General features: G+C 41.8%; 1 protein-coding gene across 2 annotated transcripts in view; it reads right to left on the reverse strand.

The window, feature by feature from the left end:
- The window catches only part of AOAH (acyloxyacyl hydrolase), a 228,933-nt gene that overhangs the window by 160,180 nt on the left and 42,524 nt on the right, over positions 1 to 26,229 (reverse strand). For both annotated transcript variants that reach the window (XR_014782173.1, XM_084796996.1), the window contains exon 4: positions 21,388 to 21,487. Coding sequence is in view for 1 of the 2 variants with exons in the window: in XM_084796996.1 (XP_084653122.1) it covers positions 21,388 to 21,487 (100 nt within the window). In the remaining variant the exon portion in view is untranslated. The remainder of the gene's footprint in view (positions 1 to 21,387; positions 21,488 to 26,229) is intronic.

The following is a 26,229-nucleotide window of genomic DNA, read 5'->3' on the forward strand; positions in this document are numbered from 1 at the left end:
CTTGGTGGCCAGGGTAGCTGGTACAAGGTGTGCTTCTTAGAAAACTAAAACGCCACTGTGCAGAAAATACAACCCTACAATACCAAGGCACTGAGCGTGGTCTGTGCTATTCCTATGGCCACCTAGCCTCCATCCTAACCTCCTGTGAGAGGTCAGGTAAGGCCTTAGCATGATGGAACCATACAGTAGGCCTCTCTAGGAAGCAGGCCAATACTATACTCACTGTTCATTTGTGTCTGTTGGTAGCAGAGGCAATAGAAATGATCATCACCCTCACTTTTAAAACATGATCCCTCTGGGATGGCCCATTAAAAACTAACCTTACTGAATTACATTGGGCAGCCCTTTTGTGGAAATTCTGGAAAACCCTGGAAACTGTACCCTTGTTTAAAGTAATCCTCTCGGATGTGGCCAGCATGATACACAGCAGATCTGCACGGCTTCTCTTTTTGGCCACTCTTGTTAGCCTCCAGCCCATCCTCTCCACGTGAAGCTCCCAGGCCATGCCCAGCCTTCTGCATGTGCCCAGCTTTTATCTGGGATGGATTCCTTTGCATGCCGAGGACCATTTAAACATCTCCATGGCCCAAACACAACGTCTCATTCACATGGCAGGCGTTCAAGAGATAGTGACATAGAAACCCAAGGAAAACATTTATGTTGACTGTATGCTCAGTAACAGAGAGGTGAGGGGGGAAAGGGAGACAGAGAGGGGAGGAAGGGGAAGAAAGAGGAAGGCAGAGGGAGAGGGAAAGAGAAAGGATAAGGGAGGGATAGGGAGGGACAGAAGAGGGAGGAAAGGAAAGGAAGAGGGGAGGAAGGGGAGAGAGAGAGGGAGGAAGTATATCGAAGTGATAATGAGAGAGAATCTCTACCTTTGGCAGCTTCCGAGGAAGGAAAGACACCTCTGGAAAACCCCAGCACATGACCAGAGCAGTCTGGAGACGTCATACTGTTTGATTTAAAGCTCTCTATTATTTGATAGTGTCATACTTTTACATATTACGTTTTACTCAGTTTTACCCCCATTTCCCTCTTGCCCCCTTCCTTCCCTGATAAATCTCTTCTTCCTAGTAAGTCCCTTCCTACTTTCATGTTTTCTTCTTCCGCTTTCTTTCTTCTAACTTGACCCACTTAATTTAGTTAGAGTTTCTTGACTGCCCATGGGTGCGAGGTTATTGACTGACAAGGGTAACTTATCAGTGGCTACAGCACTGAAGGAAATCAAGCCCTCACCTCAGCAGTCATTAGCATTTCACAGCCCTTCTCACTAGCTCCAGGTTCTTATGTTATTTCTATTTCCTCCATAATTAAGGAAGTGAAAGACCTTTATAATGAAAACTTTTAAACTACCAAAGGAAAAACAGAAGACACTAGAAGGTGGAAAGATCTCCAATGATCATAGATTGGAGTAATTAATATTGTGAAAGTTGCTGTGCTGCCAAAAAAAAAAAATGTACTCTGTAGGTTCAATGAAATCTCCATCAAAATCCCAAAGTTTCTATCTTCAAAAATAAGGAGTTTTTAAAAACTTATATTGAAACACAAAAGATCCCTGAGAATAAAGTGATAATGAGCAAAAACCGTGCCTGCTCTCAAGTTAATCTGTAACAACAACAACAACAACAACAACAACAACAACAACAACAACCAAGCTGGTGCTGGAAGAAAACATAATGGAATAGAAGCCTCTGATTAAGTCTATGTAGGTATAGCTACCGGATTTTGACAAGGACACCCGAAAAGATGCCTTGGAGAAAAGACTGCTACACCAGCAAATGGTTCCGGGACAGTTATCTCCATGTAGATACATGCAGAAGAATTAAAGTAGACGCAGATCTCTTACCCTGTACAAACATCAACTGCAGCTGGCTCAAAGACCTTAGTGCAACAGTGGCAACTTCTAAATCATTAGAGGAAAAAAAAATAGGTGAAACTCTTCAAGATACGGACACAGGCAAGTACTTTCTGAACGTAGTCTGATTGCCTAAGAAATAAGGCCAATAATTGATAAAGTCTGCATGAAACTGAAAAGCTTCTGTACAGCAAGAGAAATAGTTGACTGCATGGAAAGACAGCTTGCAGGATGTGGAAGAGTCTTTTCTAGCTTTACATCTGATACAGACTATGTAGAACGTACAGAGCGCTCAAAAACTCAAGCAGGAAGAAAGCAAGCCACTCCGTCACCACCAGGCTAAAGGTATGAGCTGGGAGTTAAAAAGGAAGAAAGAAAGAAAAAACTACAAATGGCCAATAAATGCTTTTAACAGTGTTCAATATCCTTTACCACTGGGGAAATGCAAATTAAAACTGCATTGATATCCTGTCTCACCAATGTCAAAATGAGAGTCACTAAGAAAACACGTGAAAAGCATTGACAAGGATCTGTGCGAAAGGAGTCCCTTCTACATTGCTGGTGAGATGACAAGCTAGTCCTGCCACCGTGGAGCTCCGCATAGAAATTTAGCAGAAAAATCAAAACAGGCATTTTGTATGACCTAGCTGTACCAGTTTGGGTACCAGGCCAATACCTCACGGAGATCTTGAGCATCTACTGCAGCACTGTCAACAACAGCTAAGCTATAGAAACAGTCCACTAACCATCAGAGCACTGGATAAAGAAAGAAATATTTAAGATTCTTCAGTCATGGAGCAGTAAAGTTATATTACCTCCAGGATGATGGATGCAACTGGAGATAGCAAGTGGCTCCTAGATTTTAAGTAGGTACATAAATCATGTATAGATGGCATGGCTATGTAGGGAACAAAGGGGGCTATGGAAAGGGGGGAGGGGACTCAGGGAAGGATACAGGAGAGCAAATGTGTCCAATGTGCTGTACATACTCGTGCTAAAATGCCCTTAAGCCACATATTACAGTGTACAATTAATATGTACTATTAAAAATTTTATTTAAGAAAGTATCACTCTTATGTTCAACAAGAAAAATAGAGTTCCTAATTTTACATATACAGAAAAGCAATACCACAATATTGGTAGGGTGAACATTCTTTTTTTTTTTTTTTTAAAGATTTATTTATTATTATGTATACAGCGCTCTGCCAGCTGCCGGCCAGGAGAGGGCACCAGATTCATTACAGATGGTTGTGAGTCACCATGTGGTTGCTGGGAGTTGAACTCAGGACCTCTGGAAGAGCAGCCGGTGCTCTTAACCGCTGAGCTGTCTCTCCAGCCCCTCTTTCTTTTGTTCTTTTCTGTGCTTTCTAACTTTAAGGCTGAAGACCGTTCTATCAATACATGTTTATTATCGCTGTTGGTGTTGTCCCTATGTATGGCATGGCAGGTGCTGCATCAACGGCCCCAATTCCAGAGAGTTCTGTGCTGATTCTGTGATCCTCCCATGAGGCCAAGGGCAAGTTCATCAGGATGCGGTTGCATGGGGTGACAGGGGAAGGTGAGGTGAGGGGACGCAGGGAGTGGGGGTTGGGCTGTAAGCATAGGCACCAGCTTTTTCTAAGGAGGGCGTGAGACATCCAAGAATAGACAGATACAGCCTCTACCTTGCCCACTTGCCCAGTACCCACTGCAAGCTTCTAGTTACATGGACCAGAAGGGAAGCCCACATTTCTTCCAAAAATTGGAAAAGGGTAGGCTCCAGAAATTAGAGATTTGACGCATTCCTTGGGTAACACCATAATGACGCAAAGAGGGAAGGGCCTAACTTTCAACAGCTTTATGGGGAATAAGTGAAGGGATCTAGGCTCGAACCCCATAGGCACTCCTAGGTTCAGGTGTGCATAGAGGGCATTGGGTACAAAGTTTCAATGCTACAGTGATGTGGAGACAGAGCCTCTGATAAAGTCTTCTGGGCCATGGGCACGGTTGCAACCATGCTGCCTCTTGACAGAGACTGCCTCTGGAGTTCCTGGGGGACCACTGTGACTAACGGCTCTGACAGATGTTTCTGCATGAGGTCCAGACAGCGGTGAGCTACTTCATTCAGCAACGAAGAGTGTGGGGAAGCTTCAGAAGATGCTCTGGATCCTACCCCTGAGCATCACCCAAGGACAGAGAAGGCCCCTCCTGAGAATTTAAGGCACGGATAAGGGCCCTAACTAAAGGTCAGGCAGTGCATGGACAAGTAAATCTGCCATTTGATTCCAGGGACAGGGCAGCTGTGTGTAACGCTTGGGAGCCAGGGGAGTGCAGAGACTGTTTACATTATTACACTGTGGACTTGAGGAGGCTTCCCAGTGGTCCCCAGCTGAAGATGGGCTCTTGCTCAAATCTCTCATCATCCCCAGAAAGTACCATCATCATGTCTGATTCACAGTGTGGTACACTCTCAAGGGCACGCATCTTTTCTAGGGTTACAAAGCTCTTGGAGTGTCTGGCAATGGAAGAGCCCAGAGCTTTCAGACCTCAAAGCCTAGTTACACTTTCACTATTGTACAGTGCTACTAATGATGACAAAACCCCAAGTTTCTGGATTTTGAAGGAAAAATCAAACATTCAGGATACACCTAGACCTGTCATTGTGGAAGGTACCCCCCCTATTGGACCGATGTCTCCTATCTTTGACGGCTCAGAGCTATCATGTTGGGTCTCCCCTGACATCACTAATAGTAGGGCAGCAGCAAAGACATGTTGAAGTGAATCCCGAGATGACTGAGATGAAGACTCCTGAATGGAGACTGGGAACTCGGGGTACATTTCAGGTGTCTACCCTTCCCACTATGCAGCCAATGCTACTGCTTCCAAGGCACCACAGCAGATGCCAAGCTAGGGAATGCAGGGCTGGAGAGTTGTGTGGGAAAAGCTGTTACCTCCTCACCTATTTGAATTTTGATATTTAGTTGGGGAATAAGACATGTAAACACTGCAGTGTGTTACAATTAGGGAAATAAAGGAAACCAGAAAGGACGTTTCTACTGGGGAAAAAGGAATGCTGAGCCGGCTTCCGGAAGAAGCAGTCTTGCCCTGTGTTTTCACAGGTGGAAGTGGGTGCAAAGACAGTGAGTATTTTAGTTGTCAGCAATGCCATAAGGGTCCAGAGATACAATATATAGAGTAGTAAGCTGAATAATCCAGACATTTGGCTACAAAAGCAAAAACAAAAAACAAAAAACAAACAAAAAAACCCTGGACAAGTGGATGACAGAAAATTGAGAGTAGAAGATTTTGGGGCATAATTGCTCGTGCCTTTAATTCCAGCTCTGAGGAAGCAGAGGCAGGCAGATCGCCGTGAGTTCAAGGCCAGCATGAACAGCAGGGCTACACAGTGAGACCTTGTCTTTATTCTCTTTATTAGACATTGGTGTTTGAGAGCTTTAAGAAAGGGTCTTCTTCTAGTCGCCTTTCTTGCTGCCCACCTTGACACAAGTGATCTGATAGGAAAAATGGGAAAAGGAGGTGCTCTTCGGGGAAGAGGAAGGGAGGTAAAAACAAAAAACAGCATATAAGGAGGAATGGCAGGATACAAGGGATCTGATGGCGAAATGGGAAACCAGGGGTCCTTTAGGGGAGGAAGAAGGAGATAAACACAGATGAAGAAGGTGGGAAACATAACAATAAGGATGGCTGGAAAAAGCCACAAGGAAGCAGACTATTAACTATTTACCAAAACAAACTAACTAAAAACTATAACGCATGCACTTCTGTGTGTAAATACAAATATAGCATTAGTAACTGTCCTCATCTGGATGGCTTGTACTCCCTCCAAGAGCCAAGGACCATGTAGCAAATAGTGCAACACCAGACGTGAGAACATACGGCCTATGGCTGTTGCCTTTGGTTACCTCCCCAGAAGTGGAAGGGAAGTGTCGTTGCTGAAGACAATTGTACTTCAGAAACAGAGCCCAGACACCTGTAGCTTCAAGTGACCTTGAAGCCCCCTCCCTGAGGACTACCTAGTCACTCAGCGCTAGCGAAATGACGGTCACTGGAGGAGACCCTGCAACCACTAATTTGCTAACCAGGAAACTTCCTGAAAACAACCTGTAAACACTTGTCCTTATGCCAACAGAAGGTGAAGTCTCCACCCCTCATCAAGGAAACTTCTCTTTGCAACAAAGACCATTACAGAAACCCACAACCAATCAAAATGCAGAGTCGTGGAGCCCAGCCCCAATAGATACACCCACAAAACATTCCTACCCCCAAGGCTCGGGGAACATGGTGGAGGGGATCATGAAGTTTGCTGTGTCTCCTAATAATATCAAAAACTACACCCAGAAGATCTCATCAATGTGAATGCTCGGAAGTGAGCTAAACAAGAACGACACCAACGGACATGCAAACTCGATGGAGAAAACTCCACGAGGTCTCAGACTTACACAAAGACCTATAAACAGCCGAGGAAAGGTGGGAGCGGAGAGGTGGTCGCCCCCAGGGAGGAGCACACAGCTGCTTGTGCAGTGTCGAACGGTCAACCTCGACATCCATATGAGTAACATTATACAGACTGAGCAGGTTATATTTAGGAATGCATATGTATATACCAATACATACATCCAGGCAATAACAATTAGTGAAAAGGAGGCCATGACTTTGAAAAAGAGCAAGGGAGGAAATATGAGAGGGTTCATAGGAGGAAAGTGAAGGGAGACATGTCCTAATTAAATTATAACTTCAAAAATCAATCAATCATGGAAATAAAAAAGAACATATCAGATTTAATGATAAACCCAAGTTAAAATTAAAAATCAGAGCTGGAGAATGGCATGGCAGTTAGGGCACTGGATGTTCTTCCAGAGGCCTTTGTTAAATCTTCACTGTCTACTGGTGCCCTATGTGGTGCACAGACATACAAAATATCCATACATATAAAATAAAATATTAAAAATATTACTAAAAATTAAAAATGAAGAAAGATCAAGCTGCCATAGTCTCCCATATTTACTAATTGAAATTGAACTTTTGCCAAAATAAAGCAGAAAATTTAAAATAAAAATTTTCACCCAGAGAAAAAAATGATGTGAAAAGTTAGAGACATTTAGGGAAGTATCCTGGTTTATTTCTCCTAATGACAAGCACAGTATAAGTAAAGATAAAAATAACTAGTAGCTTAGGGTCATTACCATCAGTTTCATGGGCAAAGGGTGACTTGATGGGACTCTGACTAGCCACAGATGGAAGGGAGCAGAAGAGAAAGCAAATGGAACACTCTTTAAGGCCTGAGGTGACAAAATGTCCATCTTCAGTGCAGTCTAAAGCACCGCGCTGATAAGAGGCCATGATTCCATTGCTATTTGCCTCTTAGCATGAATATGCAACAGACAGTGTTTTTAAGTTTGAGTCTCATCACACTGGCCAGTTGTGGAACGTTGGGCAAGTAACTCTAGCATCTTGTCCTCCATTCTTTCCTCTGCAAAATGGAGATAGTAACAACAAGATAGTAAACATGACATTAGTCTGGCCTCAGTGGTAATGACAGCCTTGGCTCTTATTTGCAGTAGTTATGACACCAATATACATCCGGAAGAATGACAATGATTATGTCAATCTATGTAAACTCATGCTGGTTTTTTCAATGATCCTAAAGCTACTTAGAAACCAGTATTATAGCCTGGGTTTTACAAATGAGGAAAAAGAGACACAAAAGATTTTAAAATTTAATAAGTGTCTTTCTGTAGGAAGAGGCAAGATTGACACCCAGGTTTCTATAGCCCAGCATCTTTCCCACCGCTACCATACTGTTTCTCAAGAATACAATTTTAGCTGACATTTTAACTCTAGCATGAAAACGGGACCCATGATGAATGTCAAATGCAACTCCTAGGGAGTAAGAATAGTCTAATGCAAAAGAGCAGAGAGGCAAGGGAGAAGCTTGGTTTCCTTTGTCAAGAAGCCACGCCCATGGGTAGAAGTTCATGTGACCCAAATGGCAGCTAGCACATGGACGAGGGTGAAAGGAAGGCAGCTCTCTTTCCCCCAGTCGTTTCTTATTTACTCACTCACTTCATTCACCCATCTCATAGATACTCATTGAATATCTGTGCTATGTTGTGGCATGAACTATTTCTTGGTGCCATAATGAGGCATCTAAGATTTTGTAATATGGGGGAGAGACTGACAGTAAACTGCCATTCGAATACACTGTGGAGAGCGGTAAGTAGTGGTGCTAGTATTTCTATTTTATAATGAGGTAAAGCTGAGACTTAGAGTGAATAAAAGCTTTATCCAAAGGCACGGAGATGATGCACAGCACAGTCAAATCCCATTCGGACTTGCTTTGTGTCTACCTCATTCTTTCCACGTCGCTATGGGAGATGTTAATAGGTGAGCGAAGAAAGAAAATAAAAGACAGGTTAGGAACTCTGGGAACTAGATCCTCTTCCTAGAGCCACGGCGTATGCTAACATGTTCATGGTCTTGCATGGCTTTGTGGGAATAGATATTAGACAGATTCAGCATTTCCCCAACTGGAAGGTTCATCAGGAGCATTAGGCCACATCAACTGTGATGGGCACATATGGAGAGAGGACAGTGAACAGGGCGTCTTAGGCATCTCTGCTGTACTCCTCCACATGGTGAAAGCATCGGGGAATTGGACAAGATGAGGTCTCTAACTCATTTTTCTTCTCTTCCATGATGTGAAAGGACTAGACTCCAGGATATGAGAGAGAAGGAAGTAAAGGCAAACAGGGCTGTTAGGCACAAGTTTCTGCAATTTGAAGTGACTGAGTTCTGTGCTATCAATTATGGCAGCAGTAGATTTGAAAAGTACCCAAAGTGCCTTTTGTTCACTTCATGCTTTTGACAGCAGTGACAGATTTCCACAGAGGAGAAAGCCCCTGGGAAGGGAAGTGATGATGATTGAGATGGATGATTGTTTTTTAATTGTCAAGAGCACGCTGCAAAGAAGAGATTTTCAGGTGGGGGAATGATCACTCATTACTCTGAATGTTATTTTTTTCTAAAAGTCTATGAGAACAAGTTGTTCCTTACATCCAAGTTAAATGTACTAGTTTACCTTTAAAGCGGTGCAGCACTTAGAAGATGCTATATCCTGGGTGATCATGGTTCCCACGAGGAGAGCACACGGATGACTATGGCATAAGGCAGCTCGGCGTATGGAATGCTTGCACGTTCTCTGCTCTAACCCACAGGTTGAAACTATTCTTCCACTTTGGAGGCGGAGCTCTGTGGCTGTGACTAAGTCACAAGAGTGCAGCTGACATGGAGATTTGTGACCCAAGAAGAAGACGTTTAGTTGTGGTGGCTCTCACCTGTAGTCCCAGCACTTAGGTGGTAGATGAGGCAGGATCCTGAGTTTGAGGCCAGCCTGGGCTACGCGGGAGATCTTGTCTTAAAAGAGCAACACCAAATAAACAATGTTGGAGAGGAGTCTATCAAGCTACATCTCTCTCCTCAACATGATGATGCAGCAGGGATCTGCATGGTGAGACCGAGCCCTTCTGAGCTGACATCTTGATACAGGACTTGCGGATCTCATAACTAAGAAGTAGATTTCTGTTATTTGTAATGGATGATACCTTTAAATGATAGTTTTAGTTCATCATTTGAAATGTTTATACTTATATGCAATCACAATTTGTTTCTATCCCAAATGGCAACCCAAAAATGATTAAGACAGATGGAAGTGGGGGCTGAAGAGAGGGCTCAGTGGGTAGGAAAACCAGCTGCTCTTGCAGAGGTCCTGAGTTCAATTCCCAGCAACCACATGGTGGCTCACGACCATCTATAATGGGATCTGGCACCCTCTTCTGGCATGAGAGCACAGTGCTTTATACATAATAAATACACATTTCTTAAAAAAAAAAAAAAAAGAAAAGAAAAGACAGATGGAGGAGAAACAGCCAACCAACAAAGCACAAAAAATGGCTTTAAGGTGATTTCCGCTAAGTAGAAATACAAAAGCAAGACGTTACATACTTGTGAGTTTCTGTCCCACATGGGCAACCGGGCTTTTGTGCAGAATTTTCAGGTGTACTTACACCTGTGTGTTATGGTATCACATGAAAATTATTTGCCAACAGCTAAGTAGGATTTAGCGTCAGCAAAGCCCAGTTTCATGTTCTGACATTTTCCAGCTCAGATAGACATTTAAAACTTTAAGATAAATAGAAAGAGGAAAGTCAAATGTGTGTTGTTTTCATCCAGGATAAAGAAATACAAAAGACAAAAGGCCACTTCTTTTAAAATGTCTTCTCTTCATCGCACAATGCCTTGTCTTCATACAAAATCATCTACGCCCACGTTTGCTTCTTTCCTGTGTTGTACTGTAAAGCTAGCTATGAGCACAACTGGCATATTTAGCCCTGGCTTTTGCTTTCTTTCCTTAAGCAATGCCTTAAAAACTATTTTACTTATTATGTAGAGTGCTTTGCCTGAATGTATGTCTGCCCACCAGGAGAGGGCACCAGATCTCATTATAGATGGTTGTGAGCCATCATGTGGTTGCTGGGAATTGAACTCAAGACCTTCAGAAGAACAGCCAATGCTCTTAACCTCTGAGCCACCTCTCCAGCCTTGCGGTATATAGTTTCTTGTATTTATGTGTAATAATATAAATGTATATGTGAATAATAATAATAATAATAATAATAATAATTAATAACAATAATAATAAAATTTAAAAACCTATTTTGCTTAATACTGTATTGATCCTACTTATTTTCAGTTATTCATTGACTGCACCACTATTACCTCTGTGATGGGTAATCTATAGTGTCTACCTGGCTGTATGTAGAATTGCCCAGAAGACACATCTCTGTGTGTCTGGGAGGAACCTTCTTCAGAGGTATAACAGAGGAGTAAAGATTTGCCATTTTATTGGCTAGAGTCCCAGACTAAATGAAATAGGAGAAGGGAACAAGCTAATAAGCAACAGCATTCCTCTCTCTCTCTCTCTCTTTCTCTCTCTCTCTCTCTCTCTCTCTCTCTCTCTCTCTCTCTCCTTCCTGACTGTTAACAAAATGAAAAGCTCCCTCATGCTCCCCAAAGCCATGTCTTCCCTGCCACGACAGGACAAAGCTTATCAAGCCACGGACCAAAATAACCCCCTCCTTTCTTAAGGAGGAGTATAGAAAAGAGAAAAGTGAGTGACAGAACCGCCAGTCCAGTTGATTTCTACGTGGCCATAGACTGACTTCCCCACTTTTATGACTCTAGAACAATGTTTACTTTAAATTCTATGTATAGTGTGTGTGTGTGTGTGTGTGTGTGTGTGTGTGTGTGTGTGTGATATCTGCATATGAGTGTGAGCATGTGCATGTGTGGAGGTCAGAGGAGAACTTTTGGGAGTTGGTTTTCTCCTTCCACCATGAATTCCTGGGGTCGAGCTCAAGTCACTGGGCCGGCATAGCAGACATTCTTATCCACAGAGCCATTGCCTGGGCCCTGCTTCCAGTTCTGTTACAAACATGGCATGTATTTTTCACTAAACTTTGTGTTAACTTGGCAGAGGCAGAAGAAACAATTCTCAGCCCCACTTTGTAGATGAGACCATGAGGACCCACTGCGGCCCAGGGGACTGTCAAAGGCTCTGCAGTCAACAATCTCTGTTTCATTTGGCTCCTGCTCCAGTGGCTGGAGTGCAGACAGCTCCTCGGTGTGATTCCAAGGTCTAGCTGTATTTATAGGATGCTGGTATGTTCCTCAGACAAATGATTTCTGGTTAATAGATGGCTTAGTCAGATTGTGAATGTGTTCTATCATAGTTTTATAAGAGTATTATTATTATTATTATTATTATTATTATTATTATTATTATTAATAGCTCTTCTATTTGCCCTCAATTTGTTAAACACATCTTGCACAGTGTTACATAGCTAAGCTGCTTGTCCTCACATTCTTTTCTTATTAACATGGTTCACATGTACAGTTCTGAGGAAAACTTGCTGGAGTCAGTTCACCTCTCCTACCACATGGGTCCTGTGGATAATCAGGCTGGAGGCCAGCAGCAAGCACCTTTACCTGCTGAGCCATCTCCCTGGTGGTGTAGTCTTAAAAAAAAACCTGTAACAAATTACCTTAACTTACTCTGTTGCTGTCGTTGAGGTCAGAAGTCCAGGCTAAGTTGGGGCATCAGCAAGGCAAGTAAGTAAGCAAGTAACTACCCAAGAAGAATGTTTTCTTTGCATCTTGCTGTTATTATTGTTGACATCCGTTTGTCAGATGGCCTCGTCACTTCATTCCCTGCCTCTGTTGTCACTTTTCCCCTTCCCTTCTCTATTCTCCCCCTCCTTTCTTTGGTTTTCTTTTCTTGTGTGTATATGTGTATATGTATCTGTGTGTGCCTGGTCATGTGTCTGTGCATGTGGAGACTGAGGACAACCTTGGTCCTCAGGAGTGTCTGCCTCGGTGTCTCAGTGGATGGGACTCATGATTATGCTGGGTTTCCTGGCCAGTGAGCACCAGGGAATCCCTGTTCCTGCCTCTGCAGTGTCAGGATTGCAGGCACATGCCAGGTTTACATGCATTCTCAGGCTCTCACTTTTATGTGGCAAGCTTTTTCCCAACTCCGCCGCCTCTGCAACCCCTATAGTTAGAGCTGCTTTTCCCTCTCTGATCCTAATGTTTGTTTCTTGTAAGGATCCTGTGATTACATGGGACTCACACAGATAATCCACACACCGTGCTGAGATCATTTTCACACCTCAACTATTTATGGAGCAGTTTAATTTAGCGGCCATTGGTATTTCTGTGATAGCTTATTGCTTAGTGACCAGCAAAGACTTATATGGCAGCAAATACATGAGAAATACAGGGAATCTCATTTAAAATTTTGCCTTTTTAATGATGAAAAAGGTGAATCTTTACCCCTGTTTGGTTTCTTTGATTTTTTTTTTCTTCTTCCTGTAAATGACCTTGTCCTTAGTCAATGTTTTCCTTGCTGATTTTTAAAGAGTGCTTTGAATCTTAGGAAAAAATGATTCTTTGTGTGGTGTATTAGAAAAACATCTTTCAAGTTTTTCATTTGCCTTTTGGCTTTGTGTACATGGCAGATATATTAATATTTTCCTTCCAGACTTCTTGGTCATAAAATATATGTAAAACTAAAACTATTTAGGTTTTTTTCTTTTGTTTGTGGTATGGCCCCAATCTATAATTCAAAGTGTAGCTTATCTGAAGTTTGTTTTGATTTCATGAACAAGTAAACATCTACATCTAGTTTAACACCCCCAACACACACACACACACACACACACACACACACACACACACACACATACACACACACACACCACACACATACACACACACACACACATACACACACACATACACACACACATACACACACACACACATACACACACACACACACACACACACACACACACACACACACACACACTACATCTAGGTCTAAAACGTAAGTGACCTGTTTTATCACTGACTTCAAATGCTACTTTAATAAAGAGTAAGATGTCCAAAACATATTCAAGTTTAGTTCTTGACACCATATTCTGTTCCATTTTAGGCTGACCTTCTGCTTGTAAATGCCATTCTTTTGTCTATTACACTGTTTAAAAATCCTTGGGTGTTTAAACAGGAAGTTTTAAATATTTTCAAATAAGTCATTCAGCAAACAACTTTCTCATCCTTTCCTCATGTATAAAATTAGGATACTGGAAACCGTATGGAAGATTGTGGTGAGCCACGGCTGACTTGTCTCTTATTACTGACCCCTAATATGTACCTCTCATGAAGTAACAGCTTTGGAAACCTGTGTTGTATGAATAAAATATGACTGCCTATATCTTGAAACCTGTCAGCTTCTTCCAATATGCTTCTGATTAGTATTATTTCTGGTCTCGGTACCCAAAGGTCTAGTGATCATTCAGGCAGATCCATAGGTTTAGTTAATTAGGCTTAATTTAATTTGAAGAACTTTGACTCGTCTAGAATATTAAGTTACCAAATGAAGTCTAAGAGTGGTAAATTGTTCTTTTTTTTCTTTCAGAAAGAACATTGAACTTCCTAATATTTTGCCAACAGTAGTGATCAGCTGCTATTGGCAGAGGAAACTCTTCTGACTCTAGCGCTGATGGTAACATCCGTAGCTTTCCCCTCATTTAATACTGTATATGCTCAGCGTTTAGATGCATAAAAACTCCTGCTCAAACACTATACACAGGTTAGGCAAAGCAAAGGCAAGCCAGGGAGGGCCACCAAATAGCAAATGGACAGACAAAATGATTCTTTGTAGTTTGAGGTTGCAACTATTATCTTCCAAAATTGTGTGGGGAGGGTCCAGTGAGATGCTGATGATAGAAGTGATTCAGCTTCCTTGACGGAGGGATTCTGTTAAACTAAGAGCTTTTAATGCCTTTTTTTTTCAGTATCCATTACAAAAATGATGAGTCTTGATTGCATGATGAAGGGACATGTGCAAATTCAAGACAGACGTGGGTCTTAGAAGACACAAGTTAGAGAAACACAGCAACACACACAGAATAAAATCGATTTTGGGATGGGAGATGGGCTTTCTTGATGAAGAATAAGGGACAACTGCTGAGGGCTTGAGGAGTCTTTGGTTGTGAATAGCCAGAAATGTATAAGCCAATCCTCTTCCAATTTTATTTTACTTTTTTTTTAAACTCTTAATCCATAGATTCATTTGTTCACCCACCATTTATCGAATACCTATTTGAGTCCAAGAGCAACTGTAGGGCTGAGAATGTGGCCCTCAGAAGGTTCTCATTCAAGTGCCGGGCTCCTAGTGCACTGGCTGTCACAACAGGGAATTAGCAAGGACATCCATTCCCAAGGTATGACAGTGGCCTGGGTCAGAAAGGCGTAAAGGGAAGAATGGGTGCTCACAATGAATCTTCTGGGAGCTTTGCAGCAGGAAGGCACAAATATAAAACTTGGACAAAACGTTTCCTGGGCCACACTGAGTCTGGTGCTGGGAGGGTAAATGGTGTCAGGGGCGGGGGCAGTTAGTAAATAGACGTGGGAGAAGAGACAGGTCTTTCAACAGAGAGTTCAGGGAGGAAAATGGGCGTGTAGAGGAAGGGTGAGTTCTCCAGAAAAAGTGGGAGATCAGGCTGCTAGGTTCTCCTACAGGGAGCCAGGAATCTTAAAAGGAGAGTAAGAGTTGCCCTCTACCTCCCCACCCACCTAACCTGCTACAGTACCTGAGTGTGTGATGGCACAGGCAGTGCTTTATCTAGAAATCTCTTGCTCCCAGCTTAGTGGACACTGTTCTGTAGCTGTGTGCCACCCCACCACACCACCTGTTTAGGAAAAATCTAATTCTTCCCACCCCACACAATTTGCATCTCTATGGCTTGCCACATCTGTTGGAAAACTGCTCTACATAATTCCTTTTACATCAATAATTTTTGGCTGCAGTAAAGGAAAAAAAATATTTTTTTTTAGAAGTTAAGAGACTTTAGGGAAGTCTTTATTTATGAAACAGAAATTTATTATATCTGTCCTGTGTACTGGTGATGGTAAAAAGGTACCTGGATCACCATCCAGGCATGTGGTAAGTTCTCAAGAAATGTTCCTTGACGCATTACTAAGGGGAGGAAAGGCTGTGTAGACTCATAGTACTGAGCCTTAGTGCACTTGGGTAAGCTCACTGAAAAGTGAGCTCTTCTGTACATTTCCTGGTAACTGAAGCTAAAGCTGCCTCTGGCTCTGAGCAGCCATCACTGTGAATGTGCTCCCGTCAATGCCAGACAAGGCAGGCTGGCTTCACTTCCTACTTGCAAGTCATGTTTCTTGAATCAAGACTTTCAGTCTCAACTGTGAAAGATGTTTGGAAATAAATTCCTATAAGATTGGCCCTGTGAAACCTGATTTAAATTGTAGAGAGCGGTATGAATTCAAATATACACACATGAACACACATGTGAAAGACAGATAGAAACAGACCATTGTGGTTTTGTGCGTATTTCTGATCTATTCCTTGGCACCCCGCTGAGAAGGACTAGAAGCAAAGGACAGATTAGGTGTCTAGATCTTGGCTTCTAAATATCATTGTGAAAGAAAGAAACAAAGAAAGAGAAAAGAAAGAAGCTAGAGTTTCTTGATAGAAATGGCTGATTCTAAGGGGCATGCAATGCCAATCTCTGCTCATCTGAAGGAACCAGAAGGAAGGGAACGTTAATACATGCATGGTGTACTGTGGTCATCACTTTCTTCCCACTGCCTTCTTTTTTGTTACCCACATGGATCCTCTTCCCATTCCCAATAGTCCTCTTTCTACATCTGTGTCTCAAATATACACCACATATATTACTAGCTTAGAATTCTAGATTAGTTTTACCATCTTCCAATGAGTATATAGGCAACACATATTGGATTTGGTGGCTTTTGGGGTATGTGTGCAAGGATGGGAGGGTGAACCTGGGAGGAATAGGAAGTGGGTGTGGTCGGGGTTCATTGTTCATAATCCCCCAAATAATTAATAAAATTGTTATGTTGGGGAAAATGAATGGAAAAAGTGATTATGGCCAAAAAAAAAAAGAAAGAAAACATGCAAAGGGATATAGGTGCCAATCCAAAGAGTTCAAAATGATGGCAAAACTAGAAAAGTTGAGCCGCAAAACACATAATCCAGATTTAGACAGTAACACAGAGTATAAAATACAAAGACAGCAGTCTACACTTATAAATAAATGGTTTGCTGAATTAGGAGGAAGAGACATTTCTTTCCAGAAGAATTTCAAACAATATAACAGGTAATTTTTTTCCCACAAGGCTAGGCTTGGTCTTCCTTGGTTGCCTTGAGTATAGGCTAAACTGACTTCTAAATAATGGAACAAGAGGAATAGGGAAGTAATGGCCATACACTGGGGACACCTGGCCAACAGCACCAATCCAAGTGATATGGCATCACGCACCCCCAACAGAATGTGAGAAGAAGGTAGACAGGAAACCTATATCCCTGTCTACCAAGAGAAAAACATCAAACATATCCAATTTGAGTGAGGTGCATGTCACAAATGTCTCAAAACTGTCAAGGCTATAAAAAGCACAGAAAGACTAAGAAGTTGTCACCAACCAAAGGACACTATGGAGACATGAGAAGTGTCTTAGTTACTGTTCTATTGCAATGAAGAGATAAGACCAAGGCAAGCTGTATGAAAGAAAGCATTTAAACTGCTTAGAGCTTCAGAGATTTAGTCCATCATTCTATTTTCATGGGTGCTGCAATAGTAGCTGAGAGCTATGTTTTGGTCTGGAGAGAGAAAGGAGAGAGAGAGAGAGAGAGAGAGAGAGAGAGAGAGAGAGAGAGAGAGAGAGAGAGAGAGAGAGAGATTAGCTTTGCTTGAGCTTTTAAAGCCTCAGGCACACTCTTCCTCCAACAAGGCCACACCTCCTAATCCTTCTAAGCCTTTCAAGTAGTGCCACTCCCTGGTAACCAGGCATCCAAACATGTGAGTTTATGGGAGGTATTCTTATTCAAACCACCTTAAGAATTAAGTGTAATGTGTATCAAGAACAGATCCTGCCATAGGATGCTGGGGGGGGGGGGGAAACCTGATGATATCCCTAATCAAAGCTGGAATTTAGCTAATAGTCACGCAAATAAAGTAGCATAGTGATGTTTTCTTTAGCTTTGACTAAGTGATAGTATGCTTACACTGGAGAGAATGAATTCAGGTGAGAGGTGGATCATCTGTGTTATTTTAGCAACTCTTTGTAAATTTGATATTGTTACTGGAAATTTTGACAAGACCCACCTGGATTTCCATACATTACCAAGAAAATTGAGGGCTTTTAGTCTTGTTAACCAAATAATTTGAGAATTGATTTAGAAGGAAGTTTGGGGAAAAAATTGTATTAAAGTTAAAAAAAAAAGAGCCTAGGTCACAAAAGCTGTAAATCTCAGTAGCTGCCTAGAGGAGGGAGATGAGGAAGAGATAAAGTCAGTAAGCAAACAAGCAGATATGTGGCAAAGGAGCAGGGAACTTCAGAAAAAGAGGGAGGGAACCCAGAGTATCTGGGAAAGTATGCCCAAGCTTTGCCAAGTATTTAAGCGAAGGAAAAAGAAGCAAAAAATAATAATTTTCTGAATAATTCAGAACAGCTAGCTGGCAGGCTTAACCCAGCCACATGGATGATGATTCCAGCTCTATAAGTGACGGCAAGAGGTGCGCGGTTTCTGGGAAGGAAATGTTTGTTATCTCATTAAAGGTATAATTATTCCTCCCATTTCACCTTAGCACAGCTTAATATGAATCAGACTTCCCGAGGAATCTTAATCACGTACTTGACCAGTTCAGTTGGATAAATGCTGATGTTTTGGGTTAGCTTGGCCTGTTAGAGCTCCATGCAGACCAGAGAAATATCTCCAGAGAGATCTAAACACAACTATTGTAACAAAACTGTTAAAAAATAGAAAGCTGGTTAAGAAAAGAAGAGCTTGGGGAAGAGCAGATATTAATATCTGAAAGTGTGGCTTGGCCCTACAGGCTAAGGGCAGCATTGTGAGCAGAAGGGCCCTATCACCTGCACAGGACAGAAGTTACCGAGGAACAAATCTCAGAAAGAGTTCTGCTTTTGTCCTTGAAATTTTACCCTAAATCTGTGCTGCCGAAGACCTTGAATTAGAAGAGATGGCAGATTTTTTTTTTACATAAACTAAAGTCTTAAGGCAACTTGTTTACTTTCCAGCCACACAAGAATTTGTCACATGTCACGTTCATATAACTAAAGTTCAGAACCACTGCGCCCCATAGCCATGTATGCCAGCTCTCTAGGAACCAGATCCCAGTACACATGCCTCCTCTCATGCCAGAGAGCTTCTGGCTGTTGTGGAACTGGATCCCCGTGGCAGCTTCTTTGAAGTCGGCCTGCTTCCTAAGAGTGGTCTTCCTCCAGGCAGATTTGGTGTCTTGGAAGCCTGTAAGAACGAGAAGGACCTCGCTCCATGGAGTGTACTATTTAAACACAATTTTCTTTCCGTATGGATTGGAGTCGGGGGACAGGGGAAAGCAATCTCGCATGCACCCTTGGGATGCTGGTAAATATGGAAGGTATCTGTGAGCCCTAATTAGTTTTATATTGTAATCTGATCTACAATGTGTGGACAGAATTATGTCAACCTTTACAGCCTTGTCTGACCATAACTGAGCTAAAAATTACCCAAAAAGATATGACAGAGGAGATTTTTAAAAACCATCTCAAGTAATCATGATGCTGACAATAATCTTATTAGATGTCATTTTAGTGATACTTTGAATGTATTATAGTGCATGTATATGTATTGTAGGTATTCTGCTAGTAGTTACATATACATTTGCTTGCCTTGCTTAAGCTTGTGAGGAGCCAAGAGTGGTGGTCCACGTCTGCAACCCCAGCACTCAGGGAGACAGAGGCAGGCAGATTTCTGTGAGTTTGAGGTCAGCCTGGTCTACAAGGTGAGTCCAGGACAGCCAAGACTACGCAGGGAAACATTGTCTCAGAAAAAAGAAGCTTGTGAAGGTGATATTTTATTATATTCATCTTCTGGATAAGGGCAGACAAGCTTAGATGAAAGCAACCAGCTGACCAGATTTTCTTAGGATATGGGAGCTTTAGTGCTGATCCCTGAGATGCTCTGGATGTGTTGAGATGAGTTGCTTTTCCTGTGATTGTAACTCATTCGATTTTTGAGGGGTAGAGGCAGATGTGAACCCCCGACTTCCCTATTTATTTGGTTCTCCTCTCCATCTCAAAATTATTGTTACTAGTAGAACAGCCTAGACAATCTCTCCATGGGAAGAGGGATCAAGGGTGAACTAAAGCAATATCCGTTTACATGGGTTAATTGAAGATATCATCTAATAAGCAATTTTAAATATCAGTAACTTTTATATATAGCAGGGACAAGCATACTGAAAAAAGAAAACAGCAAAACAGTCCCATTCGCAATACCCACAAGGTAAAAAGAAAATACCTGGGAATAAACCTAGTCAAGGAAATGATAAAGCTTTCCAATTTATTCTTAAAGACACCAAAGAAGATGAAGAAGACAGTAGAAGATGCTAAGATATCCCCCTCTCTAGCACACTCACGGGTTGGAAGGATCAATATTATAAAAATGGCTCTCCTAGAAATTCAATGTAATCTCAAGCAAGATCCCAGATAGCTGTAAGTTCTATATGAAAATACAGAAGACCCAGGATATCTAAAGCAATCCTGAACAAAAGAACATTTGCTGTGGTTATTGCCATATCTAATTTCAAATTATGCTACAGACGCATAGCAGTGAAACCAGCACTATGCTGGCACAGACATAGACATTTAGATCAATGATATAGAATAGTTACCCAGAAATGAATCTACATGACAATAGCTATCTTATTTTCTTTAAAAAGATTCCAAAAATATACTTTGGAGAAGATAGCATCTTTAACAAATGGGTTTGGGAAACCTGGGCATTGACATTTAAAAGAATGAAACGTAATCCCTATATTTCACCCTGCAAAAAAACTTAATTAAAAATGAATTAAATTCTTCAGTGAAGGATTTGATTCCCAGAAATTGCTAGCGGGGGAAGTAGGAGATGAACTTCAGTATGTATGTATAGGTAAGAAATGTCTAAATAGGACTCTGGTAGCATAGGGGGAAAAATGAACAATTGACAAATGGGATCTCATTAAACTGAAAAGGTTCTGGACAACAAAGGAAATTGCTAAGTGAAGATGCAACTCGTAGAAGAAACTATTTGTCAGCTGTACATATAATAAAAGATTAGTAACTAGAATATACCAGGGAAAAAGAAGCTTCCAAGAAATAAACAGCCTAACTTGAAAAAGGATATGAAACTAAATAGTTCTCAAAAGAAATTCCTGAGGAACATTGTAAAAAGTGTTCAATATCCTTTGCCACCACAGGACTGTGGAGTAAAACTGCTTTAAGATCCCACCTCACCTCAGTCAGAACAAAAGGCCATCAGCAAGGGTGCAAGTGGCAACAAATGCCACATGATGTGAAAAGAAAGAGACCTTACACACTGCTGGCAGTACTGCAATCTAGCGCATCCACTTTGGAAATCACTCTAGGTGGTCCTCGGGACACTAGAACTAGTTCTACCGCGTGACACAGGCATAACTTTTGGACACACGCTCAAAGGACCTGACACCCTTCTACAGAGACATCTGCATGTCCGTGTTCACTGCTGCTCTATTCACAATAGCTAGGGAATAGAAACATTCTCGACATCCATCAACTAACGGTTGGATATGGAAAATGTGGTATATATATATAAAACAGAGAGTTATTCACCTATAAAAAACTAAATTGTAAAATTTATAGGAAAAATATACTGAGTGGGGGTACCCCAGGCTCAGAAGGATAATTTTCTTATACATGCATTTTCTTACACATGCAGTTTCTTGACTCTTCAGTTTCCAGCCCACAAACCACTGAGCAAATGAAGCCGAGTCTCCCTTTATAACATCTCCAAAGCGCCTAAAGGCTCCTGGAAAGTGACATTCAGAGCAGAACCCACTCACCTGGGGAAGTGGGTAGAGATGGCACTGCGATTGGACAGCATCCTGCTTGCAAAATTCCAGAGCATGGCAAACCACATCAGCATTCATGGCTTCATCGAGTCTGGCAGGAAATGGAGCAAAGCAAAAGCTATTAAGATCTCTCTGGCATTAGGAAGCAGAAGCTCTCTCAAAGAAAGTTAGGATTCTGATGCTCTCACAACCGGGCCTTAGAGCTTCACTTGGTACAGCTACTGGACTGTGATTTCCTACCGTACTTATCTCTCCTGCCTCTTGTCTAAGGTCCTGAGGACAGGATAGCAGACACAATCCCTGAGCTGTGACTTAGCCTCTCAGAAGAACTCCCTAGCGATTGCAGAAGAAGCCACTAAAACAGCTGGTAAAAGGGGAAAAAAGAATATAACTTGATGGGAATAATATTAAAGTTTATAGAAGCTAATAGAAAAAACTACTTTACTATATATAGTTTTACACACTAAAATTATTTTCTTAGATATAGTCCAAATCACCTCTTTTCTTTTAATTAAACATATCTCTCATTATTGTGGAGGAAAAACATTATTAATGACTTGATTCTTTTCTGGGAGATGTTATAAGGACAGTGATCTTCAAATACTGTGGTTGTGTCTGGATTCGAAGGAGGTGAAACAAAGTGTGATGGTTCATCTTCATTGTCAAGCTTATAGGCTTAAAATTATCTAGGAGAAGCATCCTCCATGAGGCCATTCACAGAGAGGTTGCAGAGTGGTGCTGTCTGATGGGCTGGGGTCAAGACTTAATGAGAAAGGCAAAGGGAGACAGCATGTGAGCACTAACAGCCCCCACCTCTCTCTGCCTATCACCCAAAGATGCAACATGACCTTGACTTATGCTTTCACTACAGTTACTAACTGTATCCCTCCAAACCGCGAGCCAAAGTCATTCCTTCTCCCTTAAGTTGCTTCTGCCCGGGTATCTGGGCAGAGCAACAAGAAAAAGTAACTAACACAGAAAAAATTGTTATGGAGAAGTGGGTTCATTGCTGTGACTTCCTGACCATGTAGCTCACAGGCCTTCTGAACTTGTTTATAAGAGAAATGTACAAGAGTTAGAGCTGTGGGATAGAGGGAACAGAGAGTAATGGGTAACTCTTATGCAAGTGTGGACGACAAGAAGGCTTATAGAAATGGAGTGAGTCAGAAAAGGCTATTTTTAAGGCTTCAAAGAGGAGTAAGAACTACCTGAAAGCAGGTTAATGATCATTTATACTATATTCTAACAAATACTCTGGCTGGGTTTTTGTCCATCCCCTACAATATGAGTGAGGCTGAATTCAAAAGTAATGAAATAAATTGTGTAGTGGAGGAAATGTCGTTATTTCATTCAGGCTGTGGTGCGGTTATTGCTCTCCGCATTTAGTGAGGTTTAGAGTTCAAAGCAGAATGATGAAAATATTCAGACTGATGAAGGAAGGAATGTGAGAGAGCTTACCGTTGAAGTAAAGTTGGTTGTGGACAAAGCATCTTTAATTGTTAGAATAGCACTAAATACGAGTTTATTTTCAGGAAAGGTGTCAAGAGCCCATCTATTGAAAGCTCCAGGGTATAACAATACAAATTCATTTTAAAAGAAGGCATCTAAAAATATACAGACTTCAAGTTATTATTCCGAAAACAAGAGCAGCCTAGGGAAGTCTTTTTCTAGGTCCACCCATCTACTTATACACTGCTGCGGCTGTGGTCCAAGGGGGCTGGGTTACATTTTAAACTGGCAACAGAACTTGGGTGTTGTTCGCATGCACAACACACTAGCTATGGAGTCATAAAACCTTGTACCAAGACCCTAGAAAGGCACCAAGGTCAGACAACAAATAGAAGGGTCAGATCACTAACATAGACTCATGAATAGGCTGTGTATGATACGGTGAAAGCTAATTTGCGATGGAGTCTCCAGGATATGGGAAAGACCAATATGGTACCTGTGACACTTGCCGAGGAAATGAGCAGGCATTGAGGAGAGGCTGATCTAAGTGAGAAGTCACAGTTGACTCAGGCAATGGGCCTTGAAGGTAATGGGAGTGAGTCTAGTCAATTCCACTGGATCACCAATGATATTTAAGAATTGTTTGCTTTAGATCTTCCTTAACGTTTTGGTAGAATTTAACGTGAATCTGTCTAGATTTAGGATTTTCTTTTGGGGAGACGTTTAGTAGCTGCCTAGTCTTGCTATGGATCTCCCATGATGTTTCTTCTTTCTGTGTGTTCCATTTGGGTTTGGTTTCTAATTTTTCTAGTGCCTTGAAGTATATCATTAGATTATTTTTGAGATCTCTCTGATTTTTAAGAAATACAATAATTTAGAGGCACAGGCTCTTATATGTATCCCAGAGGCCCTGGTAGGCTGTACTTGCATTTTCATCTAATTTAGAAATTTAAAAAATTTCTTCCCTGGTTTTCTTCCATAGCATATGGTTCATTTAAAATGGTAGTGTTCAGTCTCCAGGTATTTGTGTATTGCCTGAGACTGGCAATGCTATTGCTTTCCAGTTTTATTCCACTGTGGTTTTGTAGGATACCAGTAATTATTTCAGTTATTATGTGTAGCATAAGGCTTGCTTTTGAGGATTCTATTGTGAACAGTTTGGAAAGTTGTCTATGTGTCTGTGAGGAAAATGTTTAGTCCCTATTACTGTAAAGAATGCTTATTTCCTACTCATTGCAAGGCAAGTTCTATAGGTAGCTTAAATTTTGTTGATGTGTGGTATACTTTAGTTATAAAGCTTATTTTCTGGTTTTTTAATTTTAAAAACATATTTAGATGTGAGAGTGAGGTATTTGAAGCCTTCACTTATTACTGTGTTAGAACACACGCTTATGCCCTTTAGTGTTCAATGGAAAGACAATGGGTCCCCAGGAGTGGGGCACGCATATTTATAGTAACCATACCATCTTGATGAATTGTTCCCTTTACTAATATGCCATAGACATTTTCTCTCTAAACTAGCTTTGGTTTACAGACTACTCTATTAGACACGAGAATCAGAACAGCTTAGATTCAGCTTCTATTTGTTTGGTAGGTTGTTTTCCAATCTTTAATTCTCAATTTTTGGATATCCTGCTTAGTTTTGTGAGTTTTAAGGATAAAACTATTGGTTGTATCCAGTCCATAATTCATATAAGGCCATTTACATTAAAGGTTATTATTAAGCAATTGCTATTATCAGGTCAATGTGTCACTCAATTTTAGTAAGAGAAGCTTCTTGGAGTAGATGGAAATTAACTTAGAGACCCACAACCAGACAACATGAAGACCATGAGAGACCTCAGAGCACTCAATTCTAAATGGAATATCTTTATTAAAACCTTCTTCTCAGGCTAGGGAACCTCTGCAGAGGGGAAGACAGAAATAATGTAAGATCCAGAGGTAAAGTATGATGTCTGAATGTAGGCACTCCTGAAAAGAGGCCTTACCTGAACCCACTAGCGGGGGGGGGGGGGGGGGGGGAAATGGGGCTGGGGAGGGAGCCTACCTCTGTAGCGGCTAATTTATCAATATGGCCTAATAATGTTTATTATCAGGCTTATAATTGTTATTATGGTGGTATTTTCTAACCTGCTGGCAGTCAATGAAGACACAGACACCTGTTATATTTTAAAATAGCCTTACTTAACTTGGGGCAGGGTAGATATTAATTCCCTAAACTACAATCCCGTATTTGGGCAGGTATGGGAGACCTGCCTCAATCCCATGCCATCTGCTTCTAATAGTTTCTATCAAGCTACCTCCCATCCCTAATCCCAAATACTTGCTAGTGTTCTTCATCTGGGCCGAATCCTCCATCCATGCCGGCCATGTGCTTCTTCCTTTTTCTAACTTACGGTGTGACCTTCTCCTTCCTCCTTTTCTCCACTCTCCTCTCCTTCCCAAGATTCTTTCTGTCTTCCCAAGCCCCAGAAACTTAGCCACGCCTATCCTATTTTCCCTGCCCAGGCATGATGGCCCTTTATTGGTCAGACAGGAAGTTCCTTAGGCAACATTACATAGCAGTCTTGGGGCACAGAGACAGCAAGCAGTAACTAGCATCAAAATGCATCAGACCAATCTCCAACATTCCTCATTTGGAAGAATTGGCTTCGCCCTTCCTTCCTTCCTTCCTTCCTTCCTTCCTCCCTTCCTTCTTTTCTTTCTTTTTTTAAATGTTTATTGATTCTTTGTGACCTTGACATCATGCCTTCCAGTCTCACCCATTTCCCCATCCCTCTGTATCCGCCTTCCATACTTACAACCTCCCCCCAAAAGGAAACAAAAAGAAGATAGAATAATAATTTTTTAAAAATCTTGGCATGGAAGCTGTAGTGTGTCGTAGTGTGCACCTTTTTGCCCACATATCTTTACTTGCAATGGTTCATTGTAATGAGTCATTGGTGTGGTCCAAGGCCTCTCTCTGGCTTCTGCTACACTGCCAATACTGGATCCTCACCAGGACTCCTTTTGGACATCCTGTTGCTGCCCTGTGTCGTGGAGGTCCTTCAGCTTTGGATCTGCAGGGCTGGCCCCTTTCACATGCTTTAGCAGATCATAAATGGGTTGGATGTTGCTGTTGGCCAGCTTATTTTCTGGATCTGGACCTGGGCAGTAGCTGAGTTGGTTAGCCTGCCAGCTCTCTTGCACCCCTACTACCAGGTGGAACTTTCTAGCACTGTTCCAGCTAGCTCATCCAATGCCATAGCTGGCCACTTCTACTGTGGTGCCCAGGTAAAGGGCAGGGCCTGCTCTCCCACTTTCATGATCTCTGGGCCAGCTCTCCACCTGCTGCAGGCAGTGAGGGGTGAGGAAGGGACAGCATCTCTCCCTTGCTCATGCCAC

Source organism: Acomys minous (assembly GCF_964271855.1).
Source record: "Acomys minous genome assembly, chromosome: 9".
NCBI classification, from domain to species: domain Eukaryota; kingdom Metazoa; phylum Chordata; class Mammalia; order Rodentia; family Muridae; genus Acomys; species Acomys minous.